Source organism: Apodemus sylvaticus, chromosome 15, assembly GCF_947179515.1.
Source record: "Apodemus sylvaticus chromosome 15, mApoSyl1.1, whole genome shotgun sequence".
Taxonomy (NCBI): domain Eukaryota; kingdom Metazoa; phylum Chordata; class Mammalia; order Rodentia; family Muridae; genus Apodemus; species Apodemus sylvaticus.
The window spans coordinates 63,418,047-63,445,293 of record NC_067486.1 but is presented as its reverse complement, the minus strand read 5'-3'; the positions used below and the strand labels follow the sequence as shown (position 1 = coordinate 63,445,293).

The 27,247-nt window shown below is 44.4% G+C and overlaps 2 protein-coding genes across 3 annotated transcripts in view; one reads left to right on the top strand and one right to left on the bottom strand.

The window, feature by feature from the left end:
* Positions 1–27,247, bottom strand: part of Eaf2 (ELL associated factor 2) — a 1,192,577-nt gene that overhangs the window by 342,682 nt on the left and 822,648 nt on the right. The window lies entirely within an intron of this gene.
* On the top strand, positions 1,113–26,561 carry Hcls1 (hematopoietic cell-specific Lyn substrate 1). The gene is made up of 14 exons (XM_052158375.1): positions 1,113–1,219; positions 3,414–3,497; positions 3,952–4,025; positions 12,824–12,953; positions 14,868–14,978; positions 18,453–18,507; positions 21,326–21,436; positions 22,027–22,082; positions 22,654–22,723; positions 23,260–23,471; positions 23,938–24,054; positions 24,515–24,740; positions 25,698–25,760; positions 25,955–26,561. The coding sequence occupies exons 2-14, from the start codon at positions 3,414–3,416 to the stop codon at positions 26,086–26,088; spliced, it is 1,443 nt and encodes a 480-aa protein (XP_052014335.1). The 5' UTR covers positions 1,113–1,219; the 3' UTR covers positions 26,089–26,561.

Sequence of the window (27,247 nt, the reverse complement as noted above, 5' to 3'; positions counted from 1 at the left end):
CGAATTGAGTTTTCTTGATGTCATCATTGACGTTCTATGGTTCTCCAGACAAATGTATTGCATTGCTGTGTGGTGTGGTACAACGCCTAGCCCTAATTTAAGGTTACCCCTTCCTACATATTTCTCTACTATAAAATAGCTTTATTAGAACAAATAAAGTGTTCCAAGTCTAACATCCACTGGGAAGTGAGTTTAGAAGCTTTCTAGTTTCACCAACCTGGGACCCCTGTGGAGTTCATTCTCTGTAAGCCAGGCAAGTCGGAACTCCACAGATGGCCAAAATAAGGAGAGTCACCAATCAGATTCAAAAACAAATTCTTAGTAGGATGGTTTTTCAACCAGGGACTTTACTTGCATTGTCTTTATTGTGTCTGTCAGTGTCCCAGGCTGCCAGAGGAGCCATGCTTGGGAGAGGGGGAGGTGGTTATTTGTAAGGCAGCAGGAAAAGCATAGCAAAGTTCTCAGTGGCCTTCACACCAGAAAGGGTCCATTTCATTGGCCCGACAAGTCACCTGAGCATGTCTTGAAGCTAGGAGCGGGGCTGCAGATGGTAAGAGTGTTGACTATGTCAGAGTTAACATCGGTTAGACAAGGCCAGCAGTCAGATCTCTGTCAGTGAGCTCAGACCCCACCCAGCCTCCCAACCAGCTAGGGGGTTTTCTCCCTCCACATCCTGCCTTTCTCATGAGTTATTCTTCTGAGTTCAGTTATGTGTGAGTCCCATCTTAGGTACTGCAGATAATGAGGAGGAAAATTGTTTTTAAGGCTTGCCCTGCAAAATTCACATACAGATCATTTTAGCCCAGGCTACCCCAGAGTGCTGGGATTAGATATTTGCTACCACACCCACCTGCCTTGTTGTGAATTCTTTTACTATCTTAGCTGCAACTGCCCTGTGTAGGACACCACCGAGCAGTTCTCCAGCATTCTTGATCCTGTCTTAACTGGTAAGGGGTGTGTCTCCACGGCCATTCTTGTAACTTTCCCAGGACCTGAAATACTTTGCAAAATACTAGACACAGAAACACTTAACCCTTTTAAGCACCCAAAGTATAAGGAACTGACTCAAACTTCAGGAAGTAGCCTTGAGGACAGTGTGGCAGGAAATGACAGAAAACGGAACTGAAGCAGCTGCTCGGTTACTTACCCTGAGGTGGCAGCTGCTGGAGGAGACGCCTGGTGTGGACTAGAAGAGCCAGAGCTCCAGTAACCAGTGAAGGTGGGTGCTCTGAGCTGGGGGGAGGGGGGCTTGGGGAGCGCAGGGAAGCATGGAAGAGAAATCTACATAGCACTTAGTCCTTGTTGTGGGAGGTCTTTGCTAATAGATGTTGAACCTTGATAGTCATAAGGACTGTGCACAGTGGTTGACAATGAGCATCTGAGGATGGGAACAAGGAAATGGCCTGCATCGGGGAACATGATTTATCATGTATCTAGGACCCTGGGCCCAGCCAAAGATGCCTTGGGTTCTGTTGATGATCTATGCAGCCTACTCTAAATGGCTGGCTGCCCCAGTGTGCTAACCTGAAGGAGACACACGGAAGATAACAAGTGTGCCTTTGTGTGGCCTAGGCAGGGACACAATGCACATGGGAAAGGGTACGGAATTTAACCACCAATGAACACTGTTGCTGAGCCAAGTGCTTTTAGGGGCCAAATGCAAAGATGATTGTTTAGCTGGGGTAACCCTGTTTGTGGGACTCCCAGAGTGTTACAGAGGGAGCACTGGATCAGCTAATAATTCTAATTATTTAACATTGGGGAACAGTATCACAACAATCATTGATTTGCCCAAGGAAGTTAATATTAATGGATTGCTTAGTCTATTCTCTGGCTAAGTAGTATAGACTCTGTGTCACGTGACAGGCGGGTCCCACAGGGGCTGTCATATTACTGCAGTTTCCATGGATCTCTTGACTATGGATGTCATAAGTCAGCCCTGTCATCAGGCATTGGATGTGCCTAGCATTCATTGACTGTCTTCAGCCTCCTACTTTAAGTTAGCAGCCTTCTTGATTAGTGATCGACAGTACAAGCATAGTAAGTTATTTTGCTCTTAAAAATGAGCGTGAGAGGTTGATGGGAGAGATGGGCTGAGACCTGGGGAATAGGGCAAAATGAGACCTCACTGCTTCCTTGTTGCTCATAAATATATTTGACTTCTGCTTTCCAGTTTCTTTCTGTTGCAGAGTAGCCCAAGAGGCAGGACACGGCAAAGTGAGTCCTTAAGGTTGTGCACAACCTTATAGGTTCTCTTTACCTGTCCTATCCCCTATTAGTAGCTATTACCAATCAGGGAAGTCACAGGTGTTCTTAGTAGCTCACAGTGACTCTGGCCACAGTAACTCACCCCTTCTCCAGTTGCTCCTTACCACATCTTTATTTAAGCCGTCTACCTCAGATTTCTTTTAGAGGTTATTATAAAGTGTGGGCAAAGATGGAGGCTTCCAGGTGGGTATGGAAAGTGGAGACTTGGGGCCTAGATGGGAAGAACCTTGGGGGTGAGTGGGTAAATGTGTCTGCTTTGGGAGAGAGCAAGGAGCACTAGGAAGCTCTTCAGAAGTGGTAGAGGCACCTGACAGAGGCTAGGCAGAGTCTTTGAGCCAGGAAATCCCAAGGCTATCAGGGCAGATGGGTGTTGTCCCTTGTTACCTCTCCTCAAAAACCCACAGTGTGACTGGACAGTTCTTCCTCACACTCCTTTGGCAAGGCTCAATAAAACGCAGGTGTCCAGTGGAACAATGATTGACACTATGATCAAACTAGCATTCTCCCAAGACTTCTGTAACATTTACTTAGTTGGTAATCTCACACAGTGTTTCAAAAAGAGGAACCTGTTACATGCTAAGTTTGAATGCTTATGTCTTTAAACATAGTTGGACATTTAATTAATAAAAACAAAGCCTTGATATTCTCTTTCTTAGAAACTGGAGACTTCCCTTCATGTAAGGTTTCCCCGTGCATCAGCTAGTGTAGGTGGTTCAGTTTGTCCCACAATGACCTACAGCTGTGCCGTGAGTGACCAGTCAGTCCTTCAGTGAATGTGTGGCAGTCTTCTACACACAGGGTAAGCATTTTTCAATGTAGCTAAGCAGATTATGTAGTAAGCAGAAGGGACACTGGACTCATTTGTGCCTGACAGCTAGAAAGGAAACCATGGAGAAATCTGAACTGTCACAGCAATCCTGGTCACCCCTACAAGCTGTGGACATAATGAACAATCCCAGTGCTTTGATGGACATTGTCTTGTGTTACCCAAGCCTGTACTGACTTCTCTCCACATGGGTGGGCTCGGACCATATTGATTTATCTGAAGATAAATGGATGAGAAAGAGCAGAAGGAGACATTCCATTGCTCACACAGTCAACTTTAGCATCCTTATCTGATCATTTCCATCATCTGTTACCCCCAGATGTGGAAGTCTGTAGTGGGGCATGACGTTTCGGTTTCCGTGGAGACCCAGGGTGATGACTGGGACACAGACCCCGACTTTGTGGTGAGTAGGGAAGTAGCTTTACTCGGACAGTGAAGTGGTCAAGAGCATCTCAGCCACTGATTTTTGACTGGGCTTAGAGAGAACTGTCAGAGATTAAGACAGTCTTTGTGGTAGGGTGGATTAGCAGAACCATTGGCTTTCATTAATAGAAATGAACGAGAGCTGGTGTTGAGCATAGAAGGGGGTAGGTGTGGGTCATTTGATAGTGACATTAGAGGACCGGGTCACTCCGTGTCGAAAGAGGAAAGTATGGGTGATTCAGAGTAAGCAAGAACGTGTGTAGGATCACTGGTTTAATTTTAATTTTCATGTAGTTTTGAGATGAGATAAACGTAGCCATGAGTGAGAGTAAAGGCAAGAAGCATCTATGCAGGGGCAGAGTGCCTGTGTGTCGACTGCCAGGAGCCCTGCCACACAGCACATTTCTCGCTGACACTGCTGCTCTCTTTTGTAGAATGACATCTCCGAGAAGGAGCAACGGTGGGGAGCCAAGACGGTTGAGGGCTCTGGACGCACAGAGCACATCAAGTAGGTGCCCGAGAACCTGATGAAAAACCTGCAGGCTGGGGGTCGGGGGTGCAGAAAGGAAACAGCCATGACTTTGAATCTCTGTATTTGCTTATTTGTCTAGACTCTGTGTTCCTAGTATTCCTATGTCTTCATGTGTTTTCACTTTCTCTCTCTCATCATCTACATATTATTATGTATCCTTTATATATAACAGCTCTGTCACTTTGAGGGTGGGGGGCGTGGCTCATCGTATTAACTATCTCCTTTAATCAGAGATTAGGCGGCAGAGAAGTGGGCATAAATGCTGAAGTTCTATCACGCTATTTGTCTGTCTGTCTGCCATCTATCTATCATCTATCTATAATCTATAAATTATGCATCAAATGCCATTTCATCTAAACTTTTACAAAAGTGTAGAACATGTGTAGGATGACTGCCAATGGGCTGAGGAGACTTCAGTGCTAGGTGTGGTCGTACACACCTTTAATTCCAGCACTCAGGAGACAGAAGCAAGCAAATCTCTGTTACTTCCAGGCAGTCTGGTATACATAGTAAGTCCCAGGCCAGCCAGGGACTACATAACGAGAAGGCATCAGTAAAATGTCAAGGAAAGGAACTCCTGCATAAATAGTGTATTGAGAACAATATCAGCTTTCATCCTGGTACAGAGGCTTGAGTCACAGATCTGCATTTTGACTACTTGATAGAAATTAGGAACCATTAATATTAATGTAAAGAAATATGACATTTGGAGAAGCTGATGACTAAAACCATTTTTAAAATAATGTCTAATCTTCAAGAAAACTTTCTTTTTTTTTTTTCTGAAAGTAATATGACAATGTAGCCCAGGTAGTAAAGTTTTAGCTAGTGTGCTTGAAGTCCTGTTTGTTCCCAGCACAAAATAAATTAGATGTGGGGGGTTGTGCTTATTTGGAAGGAGGTGGCTGTGGGGGAATAATGGATACCGAAGGGTCAGAAATTCAATGCCACAGCAAGCCTTGGTTACTATGTTGCATGGACTATAATGTGTTAGTGATTAACCGTGAGTTGCTACTAATGCATTGGTGTTTTACTAAGGAAAGAAATAAAAGCACTTCCCCTTGTCTAAACAACAGAGATTCTAGATCTAAATTCTCTACTTCATGGTCTCTTTCTTCTTCTGTCTGTCTGCTGTATGTGTCTGAATCTGTTGCATTGATTGAAGAATGGATTGTGAATTTGTTTGTCCCCATGTTTCTGTGTGTCTGTGTATGACAGTGGTGTGACTGTGTGTCTGATATCTGTACCTCCCTACAAGAAGCTCTACTCTGTCTTTATTGAACAGCATAGAAAGAATCATATGGTGGGGGCAGGGGGGGGATGATGGATACTTAAAAAAATCTTTAACAGTTTTACAAGCACTAAAGTCACGGGCTCCAGCTGAGTCAGATAATAAATATCACTGTTGATCAACCAGTATCCATAAATGGTGGCTTTCAACTTTTCTGGCAGGTGTTAGGAAGTTACTTTCAACTTCTGCATTTGCTGTTTTCAGCAAATGATTGATATACATCCATTCCTATGGGTCAAGGGTCTGGAACAGTATGTAATTTAAGATTGCAGCTGTGCATTACCTTTGGTTGTAAGAACTGACCACATGGCAAGAAAGTCTGGTTGTTACATTGTTCTCTTAAAGCAGGTTTAACAGGCTATCAGCCTTGTGTGTTAAGTGATTTCACCATGTATTGTCAACTTTGGTTATGAGGTCTAGCAAAAGATTCAATATCCTAGGATTTTGAGGGTGTTTTTCGAATATGGCATCACCACAACACATGAGACTGTCTCAAAAAGAGAGAAACAAATATGGGCATATCTAGGATTTTCTATGGAATATTGTACTTGGGGACTGAGAGATTCATACTGCCTGACCATAGACTAGTCAGGACCATCTAACCAGGACTGTTGGTTCTGGGTAGCACCAGGCTGCCATATTTTAGGAGCAAGGCAAATACAGTGAATGATGTAATAAGGGTGAAAGTCAGAAGTCATGAATCAACACTACTAAACTTTAAGACAATTAAGACAATTTTTTAGGGGCTGGAGCAATGACTTAGTGGTTAAGAGCACTGACTGGTCTTCTGAAGGTCCTCAGTTCAAATCCCAGCAACCACATAGGGGCTCACAACCATCTGTAATGAGACCTGACGTCCTCTTGTGGTGTGTCTGAAGACAGCAGCTACAGTGAGTGTACTTACATATAATAAATAAATCTTTGAGTGAGCAGAGGTCCTGAGTTCAATTCCCAGCAACCACATGGTTCACAACCATCTGTACAGCTACCATGTACTCATATACATAAAATAAATAAATAAATCTTTAAAAAAAGAATTTTCTGATCCCAAATCCTCCTCCCATATGCTAGCACTATTTTAGACTCATTTCCCCCTAGATTTTAAGAAGTGTCAGTGATGACCACACTGCAGCAGCCAGACTTAGGAAACTTGGCACACGTTTGTGTAGATCTGGAATGTTACTGAACACAGTTGCAGGCATAAATGGTTTGATGTGAATAACTATACTAAATAATATTTATTTATTTGTTTGTTATTTTTATATGGATGGGTCTTTTGTCAGTGTGTGTGTGAGTTTATATACTATGTGTGGCTCTGATGCCCATGGTACAGTTCCTCTGAAGCTGGCATTACAGATTGTTGTGAGCTGTCATGTGGGCACTAGGTATCAAATCTGGGTCATCTGGATAGACAGCCAGTGGTTTTAACCTCTCAGCCATCATCTCTCTAGCCCCAAGTGAATGTTACTCTTAAATAAATCAAGGAATTCTGGAAACTATGTAGAGTGACAAAGAAAAAGAGCAGGAACAGGGAGCTTTGCAGACCCCCCCCCACCAGAGCACACAGATGAAAGAAGGTCAAAGCTCTTTTCTTTTCTACGTGAAGCCCCCACGCTCTGGTGTTATGGGAAGTGCTAACATGCGAGAGCTTGCCCATGGTGCTTTCCTTCCCAGTGCCTGCATCTCGGTGTTAGCTAGGGCTAAGACCTTTTAAGGACTCACAACAACGACTCCTCAAATTCTGCCGTGAAACAGTGGGAAGAGGTTATATTCAGAAGATTTTGAATCAGTTCCCAGCTCTGTCATTACTAGCAGTGAAAACTCAGTCATACTAATGTCTTAGTGGCCCACTTTATGAATTCATGAGGATAACGACAGCTACCCTGGAGATTCACAGTTAGAATTTAATGAATTGTACACATGAGTGTCTGCTGGCCCTTAGTACTACTTAGCACTTTGGTTCTCTCTATACGCTGTTAATATAGATGAGTTTCATCCTATTTCCATCCCCAAAACTTAACACAAGTGTGCAACAGCTGGTACCTTCCTTCTTCCTAAATGGTTTTTACTCAAACAGCTATATTGCATACTACTGCACATATCATTTTTTTGACTCTGTGGTAATTCTACATATCTCCTTGTTAATCTAACTGGATCTATATCCACTATAGTAAATGTTGGAGATATTTCCACAAAAGTTTACTCCATTCCTATTTGTTAAAGGTGCAAAAGCTTGGACCCTGCTGGGGATGGGTTAGACGGTCTTGGACAAGTCTTTTCTCCTCTCTGGACTTCAGCTTTCCCATCTAGATCAAATAGCCCTCAGGGGCACCTTAAAGTAAAGTCGGTAATAGTCTTTGGCTGGTTCCACTAAGCCACCCTTCATAGCCAAGTGGAAATCACCAAGCCCTTGGGAGTGGAGGGGAAATTGGAGAAGAGAGTTCTTGCCAGACTGAACTCTGCCTCTGAACAGGAAAAGGAAGTGACTGTGCTTCTTGGTAGGCGTGATACCTGCCCCCCACCACCACCACTGTGTTTCTTTTTAGGTCATCCTTGAATAAATTTAGTCTGGGGATGGCTTTCTAAGTCAGAGGCTAGCTTAAGTGATTCTACTGTCTCTCATCAGTCATATAGAGAAATGACTCCACTGTCAAAGGCTATATCTTTCTGTCTTCTCCATGTTTGTCCTTGCCTACCACGCCTGCCTTCTTAACTACCTTCAGACAGTAATCCTTAAACTTTCTGTGAGAGAGGACAAATGCTTTGGTCTGCTGTTTTTCTATCATCAAATGTGTTACAAATTGATACTTTTGTGTCATAAAATATAGTTGATTGAAAAACAATGAGAAGATACAAGCACAATTTTTATTTTGTAATCAGCAGGTACAAGATCACCATGTAAGACTGGTGTCCATGTTTCTAAAGTCAGACTTTTGATTTTTATCTTATTTCATTGTGCGAAAGGAACAGGTCAGCTCCCACAGGGACTATGCTGTGAACGGTGCTGTGAACAGCATTACACTGGAGAAGGCCTTTATAAATAGCTGCACCTGCCTTGGCGGCTTAGCCAATATTTATGTCCTACCATTTTACACTTTGTGGAAATGAAGAATAAGACAGTACTATGAGTCCTGATCCAGAACCACAGAGGTCCAGGGACTGGAGCCAGCTCTGCTGTGCCAGTACCCAGAGCACTAAAGAGAATAATTTCACTGCTCTGCTGAAGAGTCCTGGCCCTCCTTACCTCGCAGGGTCACCCCATGAAGAGCCATGGCTATACCATGAGAACAAAATGTCTCATTATTGAGCTGTGGCTTGTCATGCTGTTGTGCTTGTCTGTTATAGATGATGATGTCATGCTGATAGCACAGAAAAGTAAGGTATTCATTCTTGATGTTAGCAATTTGTCTAAGTATATAGTCATACTATAGACAAATGATAATTTGAATTCAGCTTGGTCTGAATATATGGGCTGAGTACTTAGCCACTATGTCATACTGCTTTTAATAAACACAATTTGTCATGTCCACAGTTCTCTTTTTGAAATGGAATGTAAATTCCCGTGATCAACTGTCCCCTTTCCCTAAGATTACTCTTCTCTTGAAAGCCATCAAGTATATTATAGTTTGGCTTTAGCAAGAAGTCACACTGCATAGGCATGGACCTCTTGAGGAGTACATAAAAGCCGTCATTCATTTAATACATCCTATTTTTAAAAGTCAGTATTGTTGATGTATAGGAATTATAAACTAATAGTTGAGTGAATTTTGATAATACTACAAGGAACCACCAACACAGTGAGGACATAGATTTCAGTTACCACTAGCAGTCCTGTGTGTCTCTGTAGTCAGTGTCCCTTGCTGAACACACAAACGCTGACTTCCTTTCCATCAATGTAAGGTAGTTGGGTCTCTCTAAAGTTTCAGTAAATGAAAAACAAAGACCATTCATCTTTTTTTTGTGTTGGTTATCTTTTATTCAGCATGTTTTTTAACTCTGGCTGGAGCATTGTATGTGTTGGTCTTTTATTTCTTGTTATTGTCAAAAAGTATCTATTGTGTAGCTAAATTACCATTTGATTTATTCATTGTTCTGTTGCTAGATATAAACATCTAATACAAACATAGCGTGAGGGTTTGAGTACAACTCTCTTCTTTGACATATATTTTTATATTTTCCAAGAGATACTTAAAGATCTAATGCTATTAATGGAGTCAGTGTGTGTTTACCTTTTGAGAAACTACCTATCTATTTTCCAAAAGGAAATTTGCCACAGTTCATTTCTACCAGAAATGTATGGGTTCCACTTGCTCTGTGTCCTTGTCAACACGTGTTATTGTTGGCATTTTGAATGTTAGCCACTCTGTGTATGCAGTGATGTTAATTTGTGTTTCTTGGGTGAGTAGATTTTATTAAGCATTTTTCATATGCAGTCCATGTTTCTTCATCTATCTTCTTTCCGGAATGTCTGTTCAAGTATCTCCTCATCTTTAAAATAGTCATCTTTTTATTGAGTTCCCTGTATATTTTAAAAACAGATATAAGAGTAATGATTGTTCTTTTAATTTTCTAGTGGTATTATTTCAAAGGCACAAGAATTGAATTCTGATGAAGTCTAATTTATATAAAAATTATTTTATCATTAGTGGGGTTTTTGGTTTGTTTTTTGTTTGTCTAAGAAAAAATTTACCTCAGAGTTGTAAAAATTTAGCTCCAACATTTGGCTCAGTTTAAATTTTTATTTTTTACATATTTATGTGCAGTATGAGATTGAGATTAAGGTTCTTTTTCTCCAAAGATATCCAGTTGCCAAAGACAATCCAAACTCTTATCTTTTTCCCACTGACTTAGCAGGTTTCTTTGACCTTCTGTGTGGTTGACTTCTGGACACTGTTCTGCTTCGTTAAGCAATGTGTTCACCCTGACAGCACACTACCACAGTGTAGTGGCTGTTGTAGTTGTGTGGTAAGCCACTGAAATGGAATAGGCCTTCAACCACGTGTTCCTTCAAAAACTTTTTCTACTATCCCAGGATTCTATAATTTCATACATTTAGAGTTAGCTAGTCAGCTTCTGGGGGAAAAAATGCCTGTTGAGAGTTTGCCTGGGAGTCCCCTGGAGATGTAGGCCATCTAGAGGGGTAGTAAACATGTTGGTAGTATTGAGTTTTCCAATCTATAAACCCAAGGCACTCCTCCACTTAAGATCTTCTTTGAGTTTTTTTTTTTCAGAAGTTCAGTGTTCAAGTCTTAATTCATATTTTGTCAAATCCTAAAATATTCCATGTTATGTCTTCACTATGACTTACTTTTAAATTTCAGTTTTCAAATGTCTGTACCTTGCAGACAGAAATGCGATTGACTTTGATATATAGTGACCTCGTATCCTGAAATCTTAGTCGTTCTGGTAGCTTCTTTGTGGAATATTTAGGCTTTTCCAAACATATGACCATATTGTTGGTGAATAAAGATTTTATTGTCAGAACTGCTCAGCTTTATACCCTTGGTCCTCCTGTTTCACATCTGAAGCCCTGAATTTCGCTAGGTTTATTGCTCTGCCAATGCAAGCCATTTGAAACCTTGAAGCAGAGACAGTTAGTGTGTCAAAAGCCTCTTAGGTGTGACACTTGCCACCCTGAACGCTTTCCTGTCTGCCTTCCATCTGTACACTGTCTCCATACGTGAGATCTTCAGTGTCCTTGGAGCCTAGCAACGCTTCACACTCAAAAGCTGTTTAACTGATATTTGTCAAAAAAAAATGATTATATATTAAGAGCCACTCAGGTTGGATTCAGCTATATTGTAAAGAAATCTATAACTAGTTAGATTTTCAGTTGGGTGTGGCTACAGATACCTATAATCCTAGCACTTGGGGGTGGTAGAGAGTTCAAGATCATCCTTGGCTACACAGGGAGTAAAAAGCTATCCTGGATTGAAAAGACTGCTTCTCAAAAAAATGAAAACAAAGTAAAATACGTTGCACTTTTTGTTTGACCACACCATTTTCATTCAAAAAATGTCATCTGGCATTCCATAATTCAGTAGCTGGTTTTACATATTTTCTCAATTGAAAATGTTTGTCCCTGGCCTTTCTTTTCTCACTTGAATCCCTCGGTTGGGGACCTCACACAGTCATTCAGAAGCTCCTCGAGCTGAGCAGGGTCCTTCCAGACTCAGGCAGCCGTGAGCCTGCTGAGCTAGCTCTCACTGGATCTTTGCTTTTCCTGTTGCCCATGGGGGTCAGGTGAGGCTTGGGAACACAGGGTGCAGCCAGCGCTGGGATCGAGTTCATCTGATTCCTCGCCAGCTCTCTAAAATTAACCGTGGCTAAAGCTGAGAGGCTTTTTAAAAGCCTTCAGTGAGATTATCGCACTAGACCAGCAGATGGGTCTAATCCTCCATGAAAGGAGAAGGTCTCTCCTGTGGCATGGCCACTCTGCCTGGAACCAGTTTCTGCTGGGCTAAGCTAGTGGAATCCCAGGGATAGTAACAAACCCCAGACCCAACTTACTGCAGAAAGCTGGGTCTCTAAAATTTAGAATTCTCTCACCTAGAAGTCTCTATAAGGTCCTAGGGGTCCTTGAGATGATTACAAATTTGTGAGCCCTTTTTGTCATTTGTGGTATAACTGCTGAGCTGTCAACTCTTCTCTTCAGGCTACACAGCCTGTGGCTGTCCACCCTCTTGGGTCCTGCAGCCTCTGTGGTAGTAAAGATGAAAGTGAGCTTAAAGTAAACAAGAGGAAAGGGTGTCCTCTGCCCCCTCCAGTGTCTTGTGAGTGATTAAATAAATAAATAAATAATACACAAATACTAATGAATTTACCCCAAACTACATTTTTATAAGCTTCAGTCTTAATGACTTCCATTATATTATTGAAAGGTAGCATTTCAATTTTCTAAGCTATTTTCCAAGTCTGGGCATACAGATTGGTTTTACTATTATCTGTAATGTTTCAATCATTAGACATTAAGCTTTGCCATATTTAAAGTTATTTGGGGGACAGACTCTTAGAACAGGAATGTGTAGGTCGAAAATTATTTGCATTTCTTTGTTTCTTGAGACAGAAACAGATCTTTTCAGAGAAAGAACAATAAGCTCTCAGTTGTTAGTATATGGGAATCATTTGTTCTCTAATACACGAGGTTGTGTTAAGTATATGGGAATCATTTGTTCTCTAATACACGAGGTTGTGTTAAGTATATGGAAATCATTTGTTCTCTAATACACGAGGTTGTGTTAAGTATATGGGAATCATTTGTTCTCTAATACACGCGGTTGTGTTAGTGAAAAAGAAAAGAGACAGCAGGACTTGGCTTCTAGAGAGTGTAGTCAGGCTATGCTGGTTATATCAACCTCTTACTCTGAGCCTGTCAAGCTGATATATTCGGGGGCTCAGAGTTTTGTACAAGGGATCTCCATTTTCTGAGAAGCACGCTGTTGATCTCGCCGACTGAGGAAAGTCTCAGGAATGTGGTTATTTGCAGCATCCACCAGCTGAGGAACAAAGTGTCGGAGGAGCATGACATTCTCAAGAGGAGGGAGCTGGAGTCGGGGCCTAAAGCATCCCATGGCTACGGGGGTCGGTTTGGAGTGGAAAGGGATCGGATGGACAAGGTGAGTAAGAAGGGAGAGAGACACTTTAAAGAAAAAAAAATAATGGGAAACAAATTGACTTGCTACTTTAAAATGTATCCTAAATATTGTGTCCATGGTATCCATTTGGGCTTTAATGCAGAATTTTGTGATATTTGTCTCTTTTTTTCTCTCCTGATCTCAATACCCAAGATAAAGAAAAAGAGTCAAGATATTAGAATAGCTGACCTGGCCAGGCAGTGGTGGTGCATGCATTTAATCCCAGCACTTGGGAAGCAGAGGCAGGTGGATTTCTGAGTTCAAGGCCAAGCCTGGTCTTCCAGGACAGACAGGGCTACACAGAGAAACCCAGTCTCGAAAAAGAAAAAAAAAAAAAAAAAAAAAAAAGCTGGTCTGGTATGCTGTGACCCCTTGTGATGGTTAGTTTTAATTGTCACAATCTGGAACCACCAGAGAAAAGAGCATCAATGAAGGATTATCTGGATGAGGTTGATCTGTGGGCATGTCTGTTGGGGGATTGTCTTAATTACTTTAATTGATGTGGGAGGACCCAGCCCACTGTGGGCGGCACCATTGCTAGACCTGTGCTGTATAAATGTAAGGACATCAAGTTGAACAGTAAGAAAACATGCATGCATTCTCTCTCTACTGGTTTGGCAATTTGACTGGTTCCTTCAAGTCCCTACCTTGACTTCCCCAAGATGAATGACCCTAACCTGGAATTGTAGCCGAATAACAACCTTTCTCCTTTAAAGTTTCTTTTTTGAAGGGTGTTTTAATTATAGCAACAAAAAAAAAATGAAACTAGGTCACACTTAGACTGATAGCAGGGAGCTTTAGTGGAGAAGGAAAGAGGCTACAGAATCATTTGTTGCCTTTAGATGCTGTGTATTCTGTCTGTATTGCAACATCTCTTATCATTTTCCTTACTGCACTGGTTCTTAACCTGTGGGTTGCAACCCATTTGGGGTGTGCATATCAGATATCCTGCATATCAGATATTTATATTAAAATTTATAACAGTAGCAAAATTACAGTTATGAAGTAGCAATAAAATACTTTTATGGCTGGAGGTTAGTACAATAGGAGAAACCGTATTAAAAGGTCACATTGTTCGGAAGGTTGAGAACCACTGCTTTACTGTATTATGTGATTATTTGTGTATACATGGTATATGCATGTGCTGTGCAAGGTGCATGCATATGTGCATGTGTGGGTAGGTAGGTGCAGATGTGTGTGCACAAGAGGAGGCCACAGCAGGATTTCAAATGTCATCCTCTACAGCTCTCTGCCTCAGTGCCTTGAGACAGGATCTCCCACTGAGTGTGATTATTTCAGCTAGGCTGATTGGGAAGAGAACTCCCAGAATCCACCTGTCTCTGCTTTCTCAGACTGGGGTTAAAGGCTCATGCATCCAGGCCTGGCTTTTTCTTGGGGGTGCTAGAGATTTGATCTTAGGTCCTCATGTTTGCAGAGCAAGGATTCTGACTTACTGAGCCCCTCCTCAGCCCCTCAGCCCTTTAGTGATCTTTGATATACACATTGGAAAGTTCAGCATTCACTACTACACTTGTCCAAAGATAGCTGGTTGGTGGAGGGAAGACATCAGTTGTCGTATCTGGTCAGTGCCTCTGACAGGCCCAAGCTTTGCTCGGTTGTTTGCTCCACTCTAGCCCTGTTTGAGCTCTCCTCTCCCTTCTGTTCTGACTCTCTTCTTTCCCTTCTGCCTTCCAGTACATCCCTGCAGGTTCTAAGCAATGGCTCAGAATGTTTCTGGTGATGTTATCCCCCATCATAGGTCTCTGGTACCACTGCCAGAGGCTACAGATCTGACCCAGAATGGAATTTCCTGTATCCTGACATCCATTTGCCATCTCTAGCTATTCCTTAAGGCCATTCTGATCTTTTGCTCACTGCACTCCTGATTTCCCTTAGAGCGCCGTGGGCCACGAGTACGTTGCTGATGTGGAGAAACACTCATCTCAGACCGATGCTGCTAGAGGCTTTGGGGGCAAATATGGAGTTGAGAGGGACCGGGCAGACAAGGTAGGTGACCGCTTTCTCCCTCTGACAATACTCTTTAAATTATGTGGGCCTTACCAGCACCCAGCCCTAAACTGTAGGCCTGTGCTTCTCAGGTGAAAGACAGGTCAGCAGAGGCCATCAGTGTTTGGCAGTGGTCAGGTCTCATGGCTTCTCTCTCTCAGCAGGTTTGTGGGTGCTAATGCAGGGGGTGCGTGCTGAACATCAAATCATCCACTTATGTTCAGCAGGGCTCTGGTTCTAGTACAGATCTGGCCTAACAGAGGAGAGACCCAGGGTTCATCAGCAGAGCAACACTTGGTCACTCTCAGGCAAAGATCATTAAACTTGGAATAAGACTTCCTTAAGGCATTAGCAGAGAAAAGAGAGAATTTCCAAAATAAGCAAATATGCCAGTCCATTATTTAGGATGGCAATACTTTGATAAGATGGAGAAATAAAAAATATTCTATGTAGCTAGAGTATTGCTGAAGCCTCCTGCGTACACAAAGGTAATTTTAAAAAGGAAAACACAGTACTAAGTGAGTACAGGCTGATACAGTGGGAAGGGAAGGGCTGGTAGATTTTTTTTATTTATTTATTTGATATATTTTATTTACATTTCAAATGATTTCCCCTTTTCTGGCTCCCCACTTCCCGAAAGTCCCATAAGCCCTCTTCCCTCCCCCTATTCCCCCATCCACCCCTTCCCACTTCCCTGTTCTGGTATTGCCCTATACTGCTGCACTGAGCCTTTCCAGAACCAGGGACCACTCCTCCTTGAGTCTGGCGCCTTAGACCACTCGGCCATCCTGACATACACAGGCTGGTAGATTTTTGATTCTTTAAATTATACCTTATGATATCGGACTCTGAATCCTCTTTCATGGTACAGGCTGGAGTCTCACCTGAAAGGGGATGGGAGATGGGGAGGGGAAGCCAGAGGAGAAGGAAGGAGCCGGGTAGAAAGATAAAGAAGAAGAGATAGAGGAGTGAGGAATGGGGTAGAGAACCTTCACACCTGGATAAGAAGTGATGATGATGATGATGATGATGATGATGATGATGATGATGATTGCCAGCAGTTGTTAATCCAAGCTGCTAAGTGCTAGGATGGTAATTTGGAGAAAATACAGCCAAAACAACATCAAGAAAATTCAAAAATATGCTGGAAAAGAAAGAAAAAGCATATAAGACATGCTTAAAGTCAATAATATCATGTGGTGCATGTAAGGTTCTATAAACAAGAGAGAATTTCCTGCTAAGTCTCCTCCTGGTCCTCTTTGCCCAATCCCTTATTGCTAGTTGTTACTTTACAAGCACAAATTGCTCACCTAAGCAACCCTTGTGTCTGTAAATAAAGACTAAAGGCTGGGGAAGAAGCTCTGTGGGAAGCATGCTAGCCTGGGGTCAGGTTCTACCCCAGCACCTCATAAACCAGGCACATGGTTCATACAAACACCCAGGGGGAGGCAGATGATTAGAGTCGTGCTAGCTCTCCTTCCACAGGTACATTTGTCCATCAAGTAGAATCACAGGATGAGAACCGATAGAGCTGATCACTAGTGAGATCCACTGCAGCAGAGCTAGCACACGGCTCCCAGAGCCAGAACTCCCTGCATAATGAACAGGCATTCACCTAGAGAGGCAGCAGCATCTGCTCCCAAAGAGTCTGGGCTTATAGACTTGTTAACAGGCTGTGGAGCAAAGCTTGTCTCCATTTCGCCTTCTAGAACTGGTCTAGGCAGGATGATGTTAGTGGTTATGTCATTTTAAGTAACAACAAGGGCCTGACTTGGTGAGACCCTGGTGGGGAACTTTGAAATCACAGAGAAGAAAGCCCACAGAGTCCACAGGGCCTCATTTTCAGTAGCCCACAGAGTTGTGGAAACTGGGAAGAAGTAGCCTTCTGTCGTGAAGTTTGACCAGTCAAACCTACCTTGTGGGTTATCTGTGGCCACAGGGGGTGAGTGACCCGTCCAGCAGGTCCAGTTATTCCCGGGTCCCGAAGAGGCACTACCTGAGGGTCAAAAATGGGGGGGAGAGAGAAAGGAAGCCAAGCACGCTAACAAAGTCAGAGTCAGTCTGGGTTGTGTCATGGCTTCGTTTAATGTCGGGGAGGTAAGTGGGTTTTAAGGCTTACAGAGAAGGAAATAACCTTCACACCAGACAAAGGAGGGAAGGGCAGAGACTCCTCTAGGGGTTGAAGCAGGAAGCAAGCGAGGAGGTCATCTGGTCATCTGGAGAGGACATCCGGAGTTAACGGAGTTAACGCCGGCAGGTACATTCCATGGTTAGGGCAGGAACATCTTGTGGTATTCTCGGGATCTTCTCACACTGGGCAGGAACATCTCGTGGTAGTCTCGGAATCTTCTCACACCGATAGCTCAAGGAGAAGGCTCTAGTTAATTGTTCTTATATTTTAGCAGCCACCACCTTAGGGCCATGAGTAAGCAAGCGTAAGTCCGAATAGCTCAGGATGGCTTCCCACAGGTGAGGAGGAAGTTGGCCTGCTGGCTAGGAGTAACAACACAGTGGCCTGACAGGGGGTGGGGAGGGGACAGCAATAAGAGGAGCTCTTCTGGTGTGGAGTCTTGGTGTAAGTTGTTTTTGTATCTAATGTTTCAACACTCGGGGATTAGCCTGATCTCATCCAGGACCTCTCCCTAGCTATCTACTTATCTAAGAATTAACATCTTCTGTCTTCCTTCAAATTCAGTCATCCTTGTCTACAGAGAGAGGGTGAGGTCAGCCTCAGTTATAGGGGAGCCAGAGAAAGAAGAGAAGGGGTGAAGAGAGGAGAGAGAGAGAGAGAGAAAGAGAGAGAGACTAGTTAGTTAGTTCTGAAGATGGTAGTTAAGGAGCAAATGGGGGCACAGCTTCCAGGATCTATTAGGTCTTGGAACCCCCAAAATCTGTGTCTTAGAACCCTGTGAGGCCATGCTGAGACCAGTACAGTTGAGCAGGACTGAGATGAGGGGCCCAGATGCACACAGAACCTTTGGTTACAAGATTGTGAAGCTCACTTAGGGAAAAAAGTGTAGATTCCTTGTGTAACTCAGTGCAGATACTGAAGACACCTTGTTCTGTTTATTTGTTGCATTATTCCAAATGAAGAGAGACCACGTCCCTCAATTTACTGTTGTGGTGGGTAAGACTCATTTAATATCATGTCAGAGACCAGTGCTGAGAGACCTTAAGGAACACTCCCAAAGCTAAACAATTAAGAAAGAGAAAATCAGGATTGGAACTAGATGGTCTAGTGTCCAGGTGGTCTAGTGACTGCTTTGTAACACTGTTTCTACTTTAAACCTGGGACCTTAGCTGGGGATTTCTACACTGCTTTGTAACACTGTTTCTACTTTAAGCCTGTGGACTTAGCTGGGGGTGGGGGGGGGGGTCCCTAAAACTGCCTCTGGGACTGAGAAGACAGTAAGGGTAACCTAGAGAGGGAGAAGCAGAGAGCCTGGCTAATCATTTCTCTTTCCCTTCTCTCAGTCAGCAGTGGGCTTTGACTACAAAGGAGAAGTGGAAAAGCATGCATCTCAGAAAGGCAAGTGCCCAGAGCCTTGGTCATGGCTGGCAAAGCCTCCCCGCCCACATGGACCCCCTGCAGCTTGTCACAGCTCCCTGCCTGCAGCTCCCCAGTGCTTTGGCCCCTTTTCAGTTCCAATTGTGGGAGGACTTCTTTCTCAAATTCATTCACTGAGCTTGATTGAGTCGGTCCAATCCTTTCTTTTCTAGTTGAAGGGTAGAAGATACATTTCTTTTTTGTTCTTTATCATCTTTAAAACTTAACACAGTTTAAAATTAATCATGTCTTTGTGAATAATAAACAACATTTTAGTTATATTCTTTATACCATCTATATTATTATTGTACAGTATATTGTTTATCTTTGAGTTTTAAACCTGATAAAATATAATGATGCTGGGCACAGTGGCACATGTCTTTACTCCTAGCACTTGGGATGGAGAGGCAGGTGAATCAAGGCCAGCCTAGTCTACATAACCAGTTCCAGGACAGTTGGGGTTGTATAGAGAAACCTAATCTCAAAAAACCCAAAATGAAACAAAGCAAATATATATATAAAACAAAGATTATATACATATAATAAAACCAATGAATGCTGAAATTTATATATATGAATATATAAATTTCAATTCTAATGTTTCCATTTAGTCTTTGAGAGTTGCAAATAATATATTTTGATTATACTCTTTCCCTTCTCCCATTTCCACCTAGAAATCCTTCCTTCCTCACTTTCCCATCCCCCAACTTCATGTTCTTTCTCTTTCATTAAACAAACCAACAAAACAAAACAATACCCTGCGAGCGCGCGTGTCCACACACACCCAGAATCCATCTCGTGTTGGCCAGGTATCCTGAACGTGGAGTCTGCTGTGGAGTGTGACTAGGGAGCTGAAAGAACATATGTTTGTTTTTATGCATTGACTACATTTTCCATATCATTTTATTGATATTGGCCTTTAATTTAATTGAGATCAGAAAATGATTTCTAGTATTTCAGACTTTTGATATGTAGCACATAGGTCTCTCTCTCTCTCTGTGTGTGTGTGTGTGTGTGTGTGTGTGTGTGTGTGTTCTATGTGCATAGAATTAAAGAGTATCTTGTATAGTTGGGATATAGTGTTCTTAAGAGCCAGGTTTAGTGACAAATGTATTTAGATCTTATATGATTCAAATTCTAATTGATTCTAATTGATGATTCTTTTTGTTCAATGGGTTTAATTTTTCAACACCAGCTGTTTATTTATCTATCTGTCTTACTGTTTCTACTAGGCTTTGCTTCATGAGTTTTGGTGCTGTTAATAGATTTGATGCCAGTGCACTTATTCCTGGTGACCTGAGCTTTTCCTTATAGTGCTTCGCAGTGCCCCCTTGCCTTTTAGGTTACTCTGGAAGTCTCTTGAAGTTTACTTCATGTTGTGTTCATGCTACCTTTCTTTGGCTGTACTTCCCACATATAAACTTTCTTTGTGTGTCAATACACAAGCATGTACTTGCTCATGTGTGTAGAAGCCAAAGGTCAGTGTTGGGTGTTTTCCCGGTTGTTGTCCAACTTAACTATTGGGACTGTGTCTTCCTAAACCTGGAGAGCACATATTTGACAAGACCAGCAGGTATACATGCTCCAGGCATTCTGTCTGTGCCTCTCCAGCTCTAGAATCCCAGGCACACAATATCACATTTAGTTTTGTATCCAGTGCTTGGGACCCAAACCCAGCTCCACATATTTGCATGGCATTCATTGTATTGACTGATTCCTCTTCCAGCACCCACCACATGCGTATTTTCTGAGATCTTTATTTAAGTTAATGTCTTAGCTTAGAATTCCTGAGTACTATAATTGAAGACAAAATTACATGCCACAATTGAATACAGGTCTAGAACTCCAACTGTTACTTGTAAAATGTCCCCTTGACAAATACTGAACAGGCTACAAGACCCCGTGACATTTCCTGTACCTCCTTTCCAGTTCCCATACCCCCTCCCTCCCACTCCTGTATAGATTTTACAACCACAGATCCTAGGTCCTAATCCCTATTCATTACATTTTGTCTTTAAAGTGCTTAGGGTTTCTGTGACTGGCTGCTTACACACACACACACACACACACACACACACAGCTTTGACTCTCCTGTTTCTTCCTGGAGCCAGGATTATTTTCTCTCCCTTCCCCTCTTCTTCCTCCTCTTCTTGTTCCTGTTCCTGTTCCTGTTCCTTTCTTCTTCTTCTTCTTCTTCTTCTTCTTCTTCTTCTTCTTCTTCTTCTTCTTCTTCTTCTTCTTCTTCTTCTTCTTCTTCTTCTCCTCCTCCTCCTCCTCCTCCTCCTCCTCCTCTTCCTCCTCCTTCTCCTCCTCCTTCTTCTCCTCCTCCTTCTTCTCCTCCTCCTCTTCCTCCTCCTCCTCCTCCTTCTTCTCCTCCTTCTTCTCCTCCTCCTCTTCCTCCTCCTCCTCCTTCTCCTCCTTCTTCTCCTCCTCCTCCTATTCCTCCTCCTCCTCTTCCTTCTCCTCCTTTCTTAATTACTTAAGAAATTATTGTATTTGGATGAGATGTCTCTGTTTCAATGGGAGTGGAGACAGCATACACCTCATATGCCTCCTTTTTGTCACAGAGATCTCTCATGCTCTCTATCCATAGCTGTGCCTTGAAAGAGGGAAAATGTGGAGATGCTCATTTGGGATAGAAGTGAGGGTGTTAAATTAGCTCTCCTCTATGCTAAGGTAGCTTATCTCTATCCAAGCCTGGAGCCCTTCCTTGACTCTGTGCTCCTTACTTCAGACTTCTCTCTCTAGCATTTTCCAGTGGGCCAAGACTAAACTCTCAGGCCTTTCCTGTCTATTGCAGATTACTCTCACGGCTTTGGTGGCCGCTACGGGGTCGAGAAGGACAAACGGGACAAAGCAGCTCTGGGGTATGACTACAAGGGAGAGACAGAGAAGCATGAGTCTCAGCGAGGTAAATCGAATTGGGAGGGGGAAAATCACTAGGTCACACGGGGCCCTCTTTCCTTCTGTTTTGGAAGCTGATCCAGGGTCCCAGAATACAGAGGCAGATGAGCAGAAGAGGGGCGTGAGGGGGGTCAACACCGATGGAATGGACAACGAGATTGGGAGTAGGGCAGAGAAGGAGCAAGAAGGAAGAGTATTGGGGAAGGAGTGTAGCCAGGCTGGGCGATGCGCCGAGGTGGGTTGGTGTGAGTCTCATAGACAGTCAGCCTCAGGGAGGACTGAGAGGTTTCTCCTGGCACACAGCAGGAACAGCTGAATGTCTCGCTTTGTGTTCCTATTTATTTCCTTATATTTTGCCTTGGCAGCCATTACTCTTGTGTTTGGTTTTTTGCTCCCTTCTTTCTTTTCTCTCCAGACCCTTGTTATTTTCTTCCCCTCATCTCTCTCTCTCTCTCACTCTCTCTGACCTCTGACATTTCTTCCTCTTTGTCTGCCACCTTCCATATTCCTGTCTCCTAATCCTTGCTCCTCCCTCTCCCCCTCGATTCCCAGCATTCTAATCTCCAATTTTCACTCTCAGAATTTTCTTTCCCACAGATTATGCCAAGGGCTTTGGTGGCCAATATGGAATCCAGAAAGACCGAGTGGATAAGGTAACCATGGTCACCATGGTCTCAAGGTGACTCTATGGTAAAGTGGGTACAAGGGAAGAGAGAAGCCAGGAGCAAAATGGAACCCCTGGACTTGGGTCCTGAGCCTGGTGTGCTGGGCTTCAACACCTAAGGAGCATGAATTCCACACCCTAAGGTTTAAGTGAGAAGAGCATAGGGTGGCTGAGAGGAAAGGTAGACACTACGTTTACCAGGAAATCAGACATGACGTTTCAAGCTTTTCTTAATCCCGTCTTAAGTCTCTCCCTGCTCCACAGCACTGTCCTCTGTGTCCACCAGGTCCTCTTCCTGCATAAGCAAGGACCTTGCTTCATTCTAGGTAACTGGGCTCAGAAACATGAGATTCAGAGGGAAGCTGAGCCCACCAGGAGAGTTCTTTACCCTTCTCTCTTCCAAGAGACAATATTGGACACCACCCCCCCCCCCCCGGTGGTCCAATCGTTGCCTACCACATGGCTACAGATGCCTCCCACGGTGGTCCTGGGCACCAGGTCTGTCTTATGAACCACTGTTCTCTTGCCTCCTCACACTGTGAACACTGCTGTGCTTGCAGAGTGCTGTTGGCTTCAATGAAATGGAGGCCCCAACCACGGCGTATAAGAAGACAACACCTGTAGAAGCTGGTCAGTCCTCAGGGTTCCCTTCTCTGTGCCCTTCAGCCTCCTTTCTCTTCTGGCTTCCTCTCCTCCCAGACTACCCCTTGTATGCCCTGAACTACTGAGATTAGCCAAGGAAGATGAGCTCCCTGCTCTCACCGTTCCAGATTCTGTCTCCTGGAAAAGTTAGACCAACTGGATGGCAAGGGGGATAACATTAGGGGAAAAAAGAGGATCAGAGACACACAGAGAAGAGGGAACTGCCTGGGAAAGACAGAATAGACAGACCCTTGAGATGGGGCATAGGATGGTGTGGGTAGCAGCGCAAAGATAAAGAAAGATGCTTGTTCAAGGACTCATGATTTTGAAGACTAATGGTCCAATATCACATGGCATCTGGGCTCCAGTGCCCTAGGATCTCCAGGCCTTATGGCTCTTTCACTACTTCTGTACCTTCCCCTCCGCGAGTGACCTCTTCATCTTCTCTCCTGCATATTTAACAGACCTCTCTCTCTCCACTCACAATCCAGGACACCCTTAATTTTCCCTGCCTGTATCTGCAGCTTCCAGTGGTGCACGTGGGCTGAAGGCAAAATTCGAGTCCATGGCTGAGGAGAAGAGGAAGCGAGAGGAAGAAGAGAAGGCACAACAGATGGCCAGGCAGCAGCAGGAGCGAAAGGCTGTGGTAAAGATGAGCCGTGAGGCTCAGCAGCCGCCTGTACCTGTGGAAGCGCCAGCGGAGCCAGCCCAGTTGCGCAAGATGAACACCACAGAGGTGAGTGCCTGGTTGTCAGAGGTCCAAGATCTCTTTCCCAGACAGATGTCTCAGAGGCCCAAGTGATAGGCATGGATGGATAGATAGATAGATAGATAGATAGATAGATAGATAGATAGATAGACAGACAAGGCAGATGTATTTCTTATTGAACAGAGTCTGTTATACTGGTCTTTGAAAAGAATCAGTATGTGTAATTGGCCCCAGAAAGTCAAGAAAAAAAAAAACAACAAAGTTATCAAAACTTATAGACTCTACCTGTTTGAGTTTAAGATGACAAGTCATTGCTGCAACAGGTAGTCTTTGCTGCACCAACTAAAGATAGAGGTGCTATCACCTTCAGTGTGGGACCCATCTTGAGGGGTGTGTTGTACTGGACTAGCAGAATGGATGGATGGCTCTTGGAAAGTATAAGAAATAACATGGCAAGTAGATGTAGTTAGTGTAGCGATTTCTCTTTCTTCAGATCTGGCCTCCCCAAGAGAGTTACATACAGTCAGAGACTGAGCCTGAGAGGAACAGAAGGGAATACCCTGTACCCTCTCTGCCCATGAGGCAGTCTCCACCGCAGAATCCCTTGGAGGTAAGCAGAGCCCCAAAGAGCCTCTGTCCCCTCCTCATCTTCTCTCCTCTTAGGAATGAGGGCTGCATAGGGGTGGCCAACTACCCTGCTTTGCATGCTCTGGTTTTAGCACTGAAGTCCAGCATTCTGGAATCTCCCCAGTCCTGGGCAAACCTGAGTAGCTTGTTCCTCTAGTTGTAGTATCCCAACAGGGTTCTTTAGGTTTGGTGTTCTCCTGGTTTTCCAAAGACTCCGCCTTGCTTTCCATACATACCCCTCTTCCCCTCACACCTGGAGCTTTCCTCCTGTCATTCCTGGGTGGGTGCTTTGAGAGGGGGAGTGTTTTAAGGGTCTTGGGAATGAAGAACAGACTACTCCCAAGGAAAGACTTCTAAACTGCAGAGAAGAGGTTGTTGGTGAAGTTGTTATCAACCTCATTAAATCATTGTTGAATCCTCCTGGTTCACCTGTCTCTCCTCAGGACAATGAGGAGCCCCCAGCTCTGCCCCCAAGGACCCCAGAAGGCCTCCAGGTAGTGGAAGAGCCAGTATATGAAGCAGCACCTGAGCCTGAGCTGGAGCCAGAGCCTGAGCCTGAGCCTGACTATGAGGATGTTGGGGAGTTTGATCGGCAGGATGAGGAAGCAGAGGGAGACTATGAGGATGTGCTGGAGCCTGAGGTCACCTCTTCTCTGTCCTACCAGGCTGGTGAGTGGAGTGAATGGAAGGTGTATGGTTATGGGTCCTGTGGCCTCTGGGGAGGCAGGGTCGGGGAGTCCACTGGGCTTACCCCACACTGTCGTTGGGTGGTTGTTGGGCAGTAGGGAAGCCCTGGTACACTGCTCTGTGGTGGGGAAGCACAGTCTGAGGCACACAGGGCAGTTGGAGATGGCTTGGGAGTCCCCAGACCTGCAATGAGGCTGTGGCTGTCTGGTTCTCAGGCTCTAGGACACCCAGGTGCCATTGGGAGCCCTGGAAGAGCTGAGAACAGAGTGGAGGCCCACAGGCTGGATCTAGCCTGGGGCTGAGGGGAAAAGTGGGGCACTCTGGCTGGGTCCCTTGGGGAGTTTTTGGCTTGATGGTGGCCATGACTTGGAGCACAGAGAGGCCTTCTGTGGGAGATTAGACTCTGTAAGCGAAGGCATTCTCTGTGGCTCCCCATGGCAGGTCCCATTAAGAGACAGTCCATGGTTTTAAGGCATTTATTGTCGTGGAAAGTGGATGAGTAAAACCATATCCCACTTCTCAGGGTGGGCCTGAGATCAAATACCTTTTGTAGGGAGGAATGTCCAAGGAGAGTTTATTGGCTAAGTCCTCTAGACCTTTAGGTATCTCGTTAAAATGAAGATCTGTCTTGAGTCTACTTGACCTATGGTCATGCCCTCTACATGTGGAGGGGCTTGGGGCATTGCCCTTATATAACTGAAGGCCAAAAATCTATGGAGGGCTGTAGCCTTGTGCCCAGGAACAGGCAAAACACCTACTGTCCCTTCCAGGTCACTGGGGTTTTAAGCCTTAGCTCAACTGGGGACAAGGCTACCTTTCACAGTCCTACAGGGAGGAGAAAGCAGCTCCCAAGTTTGATCAGTTTTGGGGCAGCAGAGGAGGAGGGATTTCCCCTCTGTCTGGTTCTCCGTGTTGATGTTTATATTTCTCATTATTCAGGACACTCAGCCGAGACTGGTGGTGCAGGAATCTCTGCTGTAGCCCTGTATGATTATCAAGGAGGTAAGTTTGAAACCACCTGAAGGGCCTGGTATACCTGGCAGCCCATGATATGAAAGAAAAGGGGTGGGTTCTGAGGGTCAAGAAAGGGCACAGAAGACGGGCCTGTTTCCTTCCCTGAGGCTTAGCACGGGCACAGAAAGGTACACAGGAATTCCTGTGTGGCCATCCTAATGTCTCCTCAACTTCCTTCCCAGAGGGAAGTGATGAGCTTTCCTTTGATCCTGATGACATCATCACTGACATTGAGATGGTGGATGAAGGCTGGTGGCGAGGCCGGTGCCGTGGCCACTTTGGACTCTTCCCTGCAAACTATGTCAAGCTCCTCTAAGGACCAGCCTATTGTCTTTTAACTCCCCCTGTGTTCCAAGCTGTGCTGTCTCCCTCTTCCCACTCCATGGTACTGCTGCAAGGACCTGACTGAACTTCATGGGATGCCTGAAGTTCTGGCAATCTGTCTCCTGCCTCTTTAAAGAGCTTTAGGTAGAACTGCTAGAGGCCAGGGCGTGGGGGGCTAGGGGATTGAGGGGGGCATCTGTGTCCACTCTTCCCTGGAGTAGCTTATGAAATCATCTTGCAGTCCTGCTTCCTTCAGCCACACCCCAGCTCTGCTGTCCTCTCTCTAGAGTGCTGGGATTCCTTCACCCCTTCCCTGGGGGCTAGCCTCGAGGGGAGGCTCTCACTGGAGTGTCTGATTTACCCTGTTGTGCTTTTGCTTGTTTTTCTTCCCTTAGCAGACAAATTGGAACTGCCCTTCTGTTTAGTCCTAAAACTGAAAATAAAGTAAGACTGTGTACTGGGTTAGTGGTGCTTTTAGTGCAGAATTCTCTGGCCCTGACTCGTCCATTCCTCTTCCACTTGCACCCAGAAAATTCCTTCTAGTCTGGCTTATCACTGCCCAAACCCTGTGCCATGGAGGTCAGGAGCTAGGCCTTTTTTATTTGGCTCTACCTTAAACCCAGTCCTAAACAGGCAAACCCGTTGCCTTAGTTAAGGTTTCTAGTGCTATAATAAAGTACATGACCAAAGCAGCTTGGGGAGGAAAGGGTTTATTTCAGCCTACAACTGTTCGGTCACACTCCATCACTGAGAGGCACACACCATCACTGAGGGAAGCCAGGGCAGGGATTCAGAGCAAGAACCTAGAGGCAGAAATGGAAGCGGACGCCAGGGAGGAGTGCTGGTTACTGGCTTGCTTCCTATGGCTTGAACCTTCTTTCGTTTTTGTTTGTTTGTTTGTTTGTTTTAGATTTAGTTTTTTCGAGACAGGGTTTCTCTGTATAGCCCTGGCTGTCCTGGAACTCAGTCTGTAGACCAGGCTGGCCTTGAACTCAGAAATCTACCTGCCTCTGCCTCCCAGAGTGCTGGGATTACAGCTGTGCACCACCACTGCCCAGCTGAACCTTCTTTCTTATATACCCAGAACCATCTACCCAGGGATGGTCACCACCCACAGTGGGCAGGCCTCCCCACAACAACCACTAATCAAA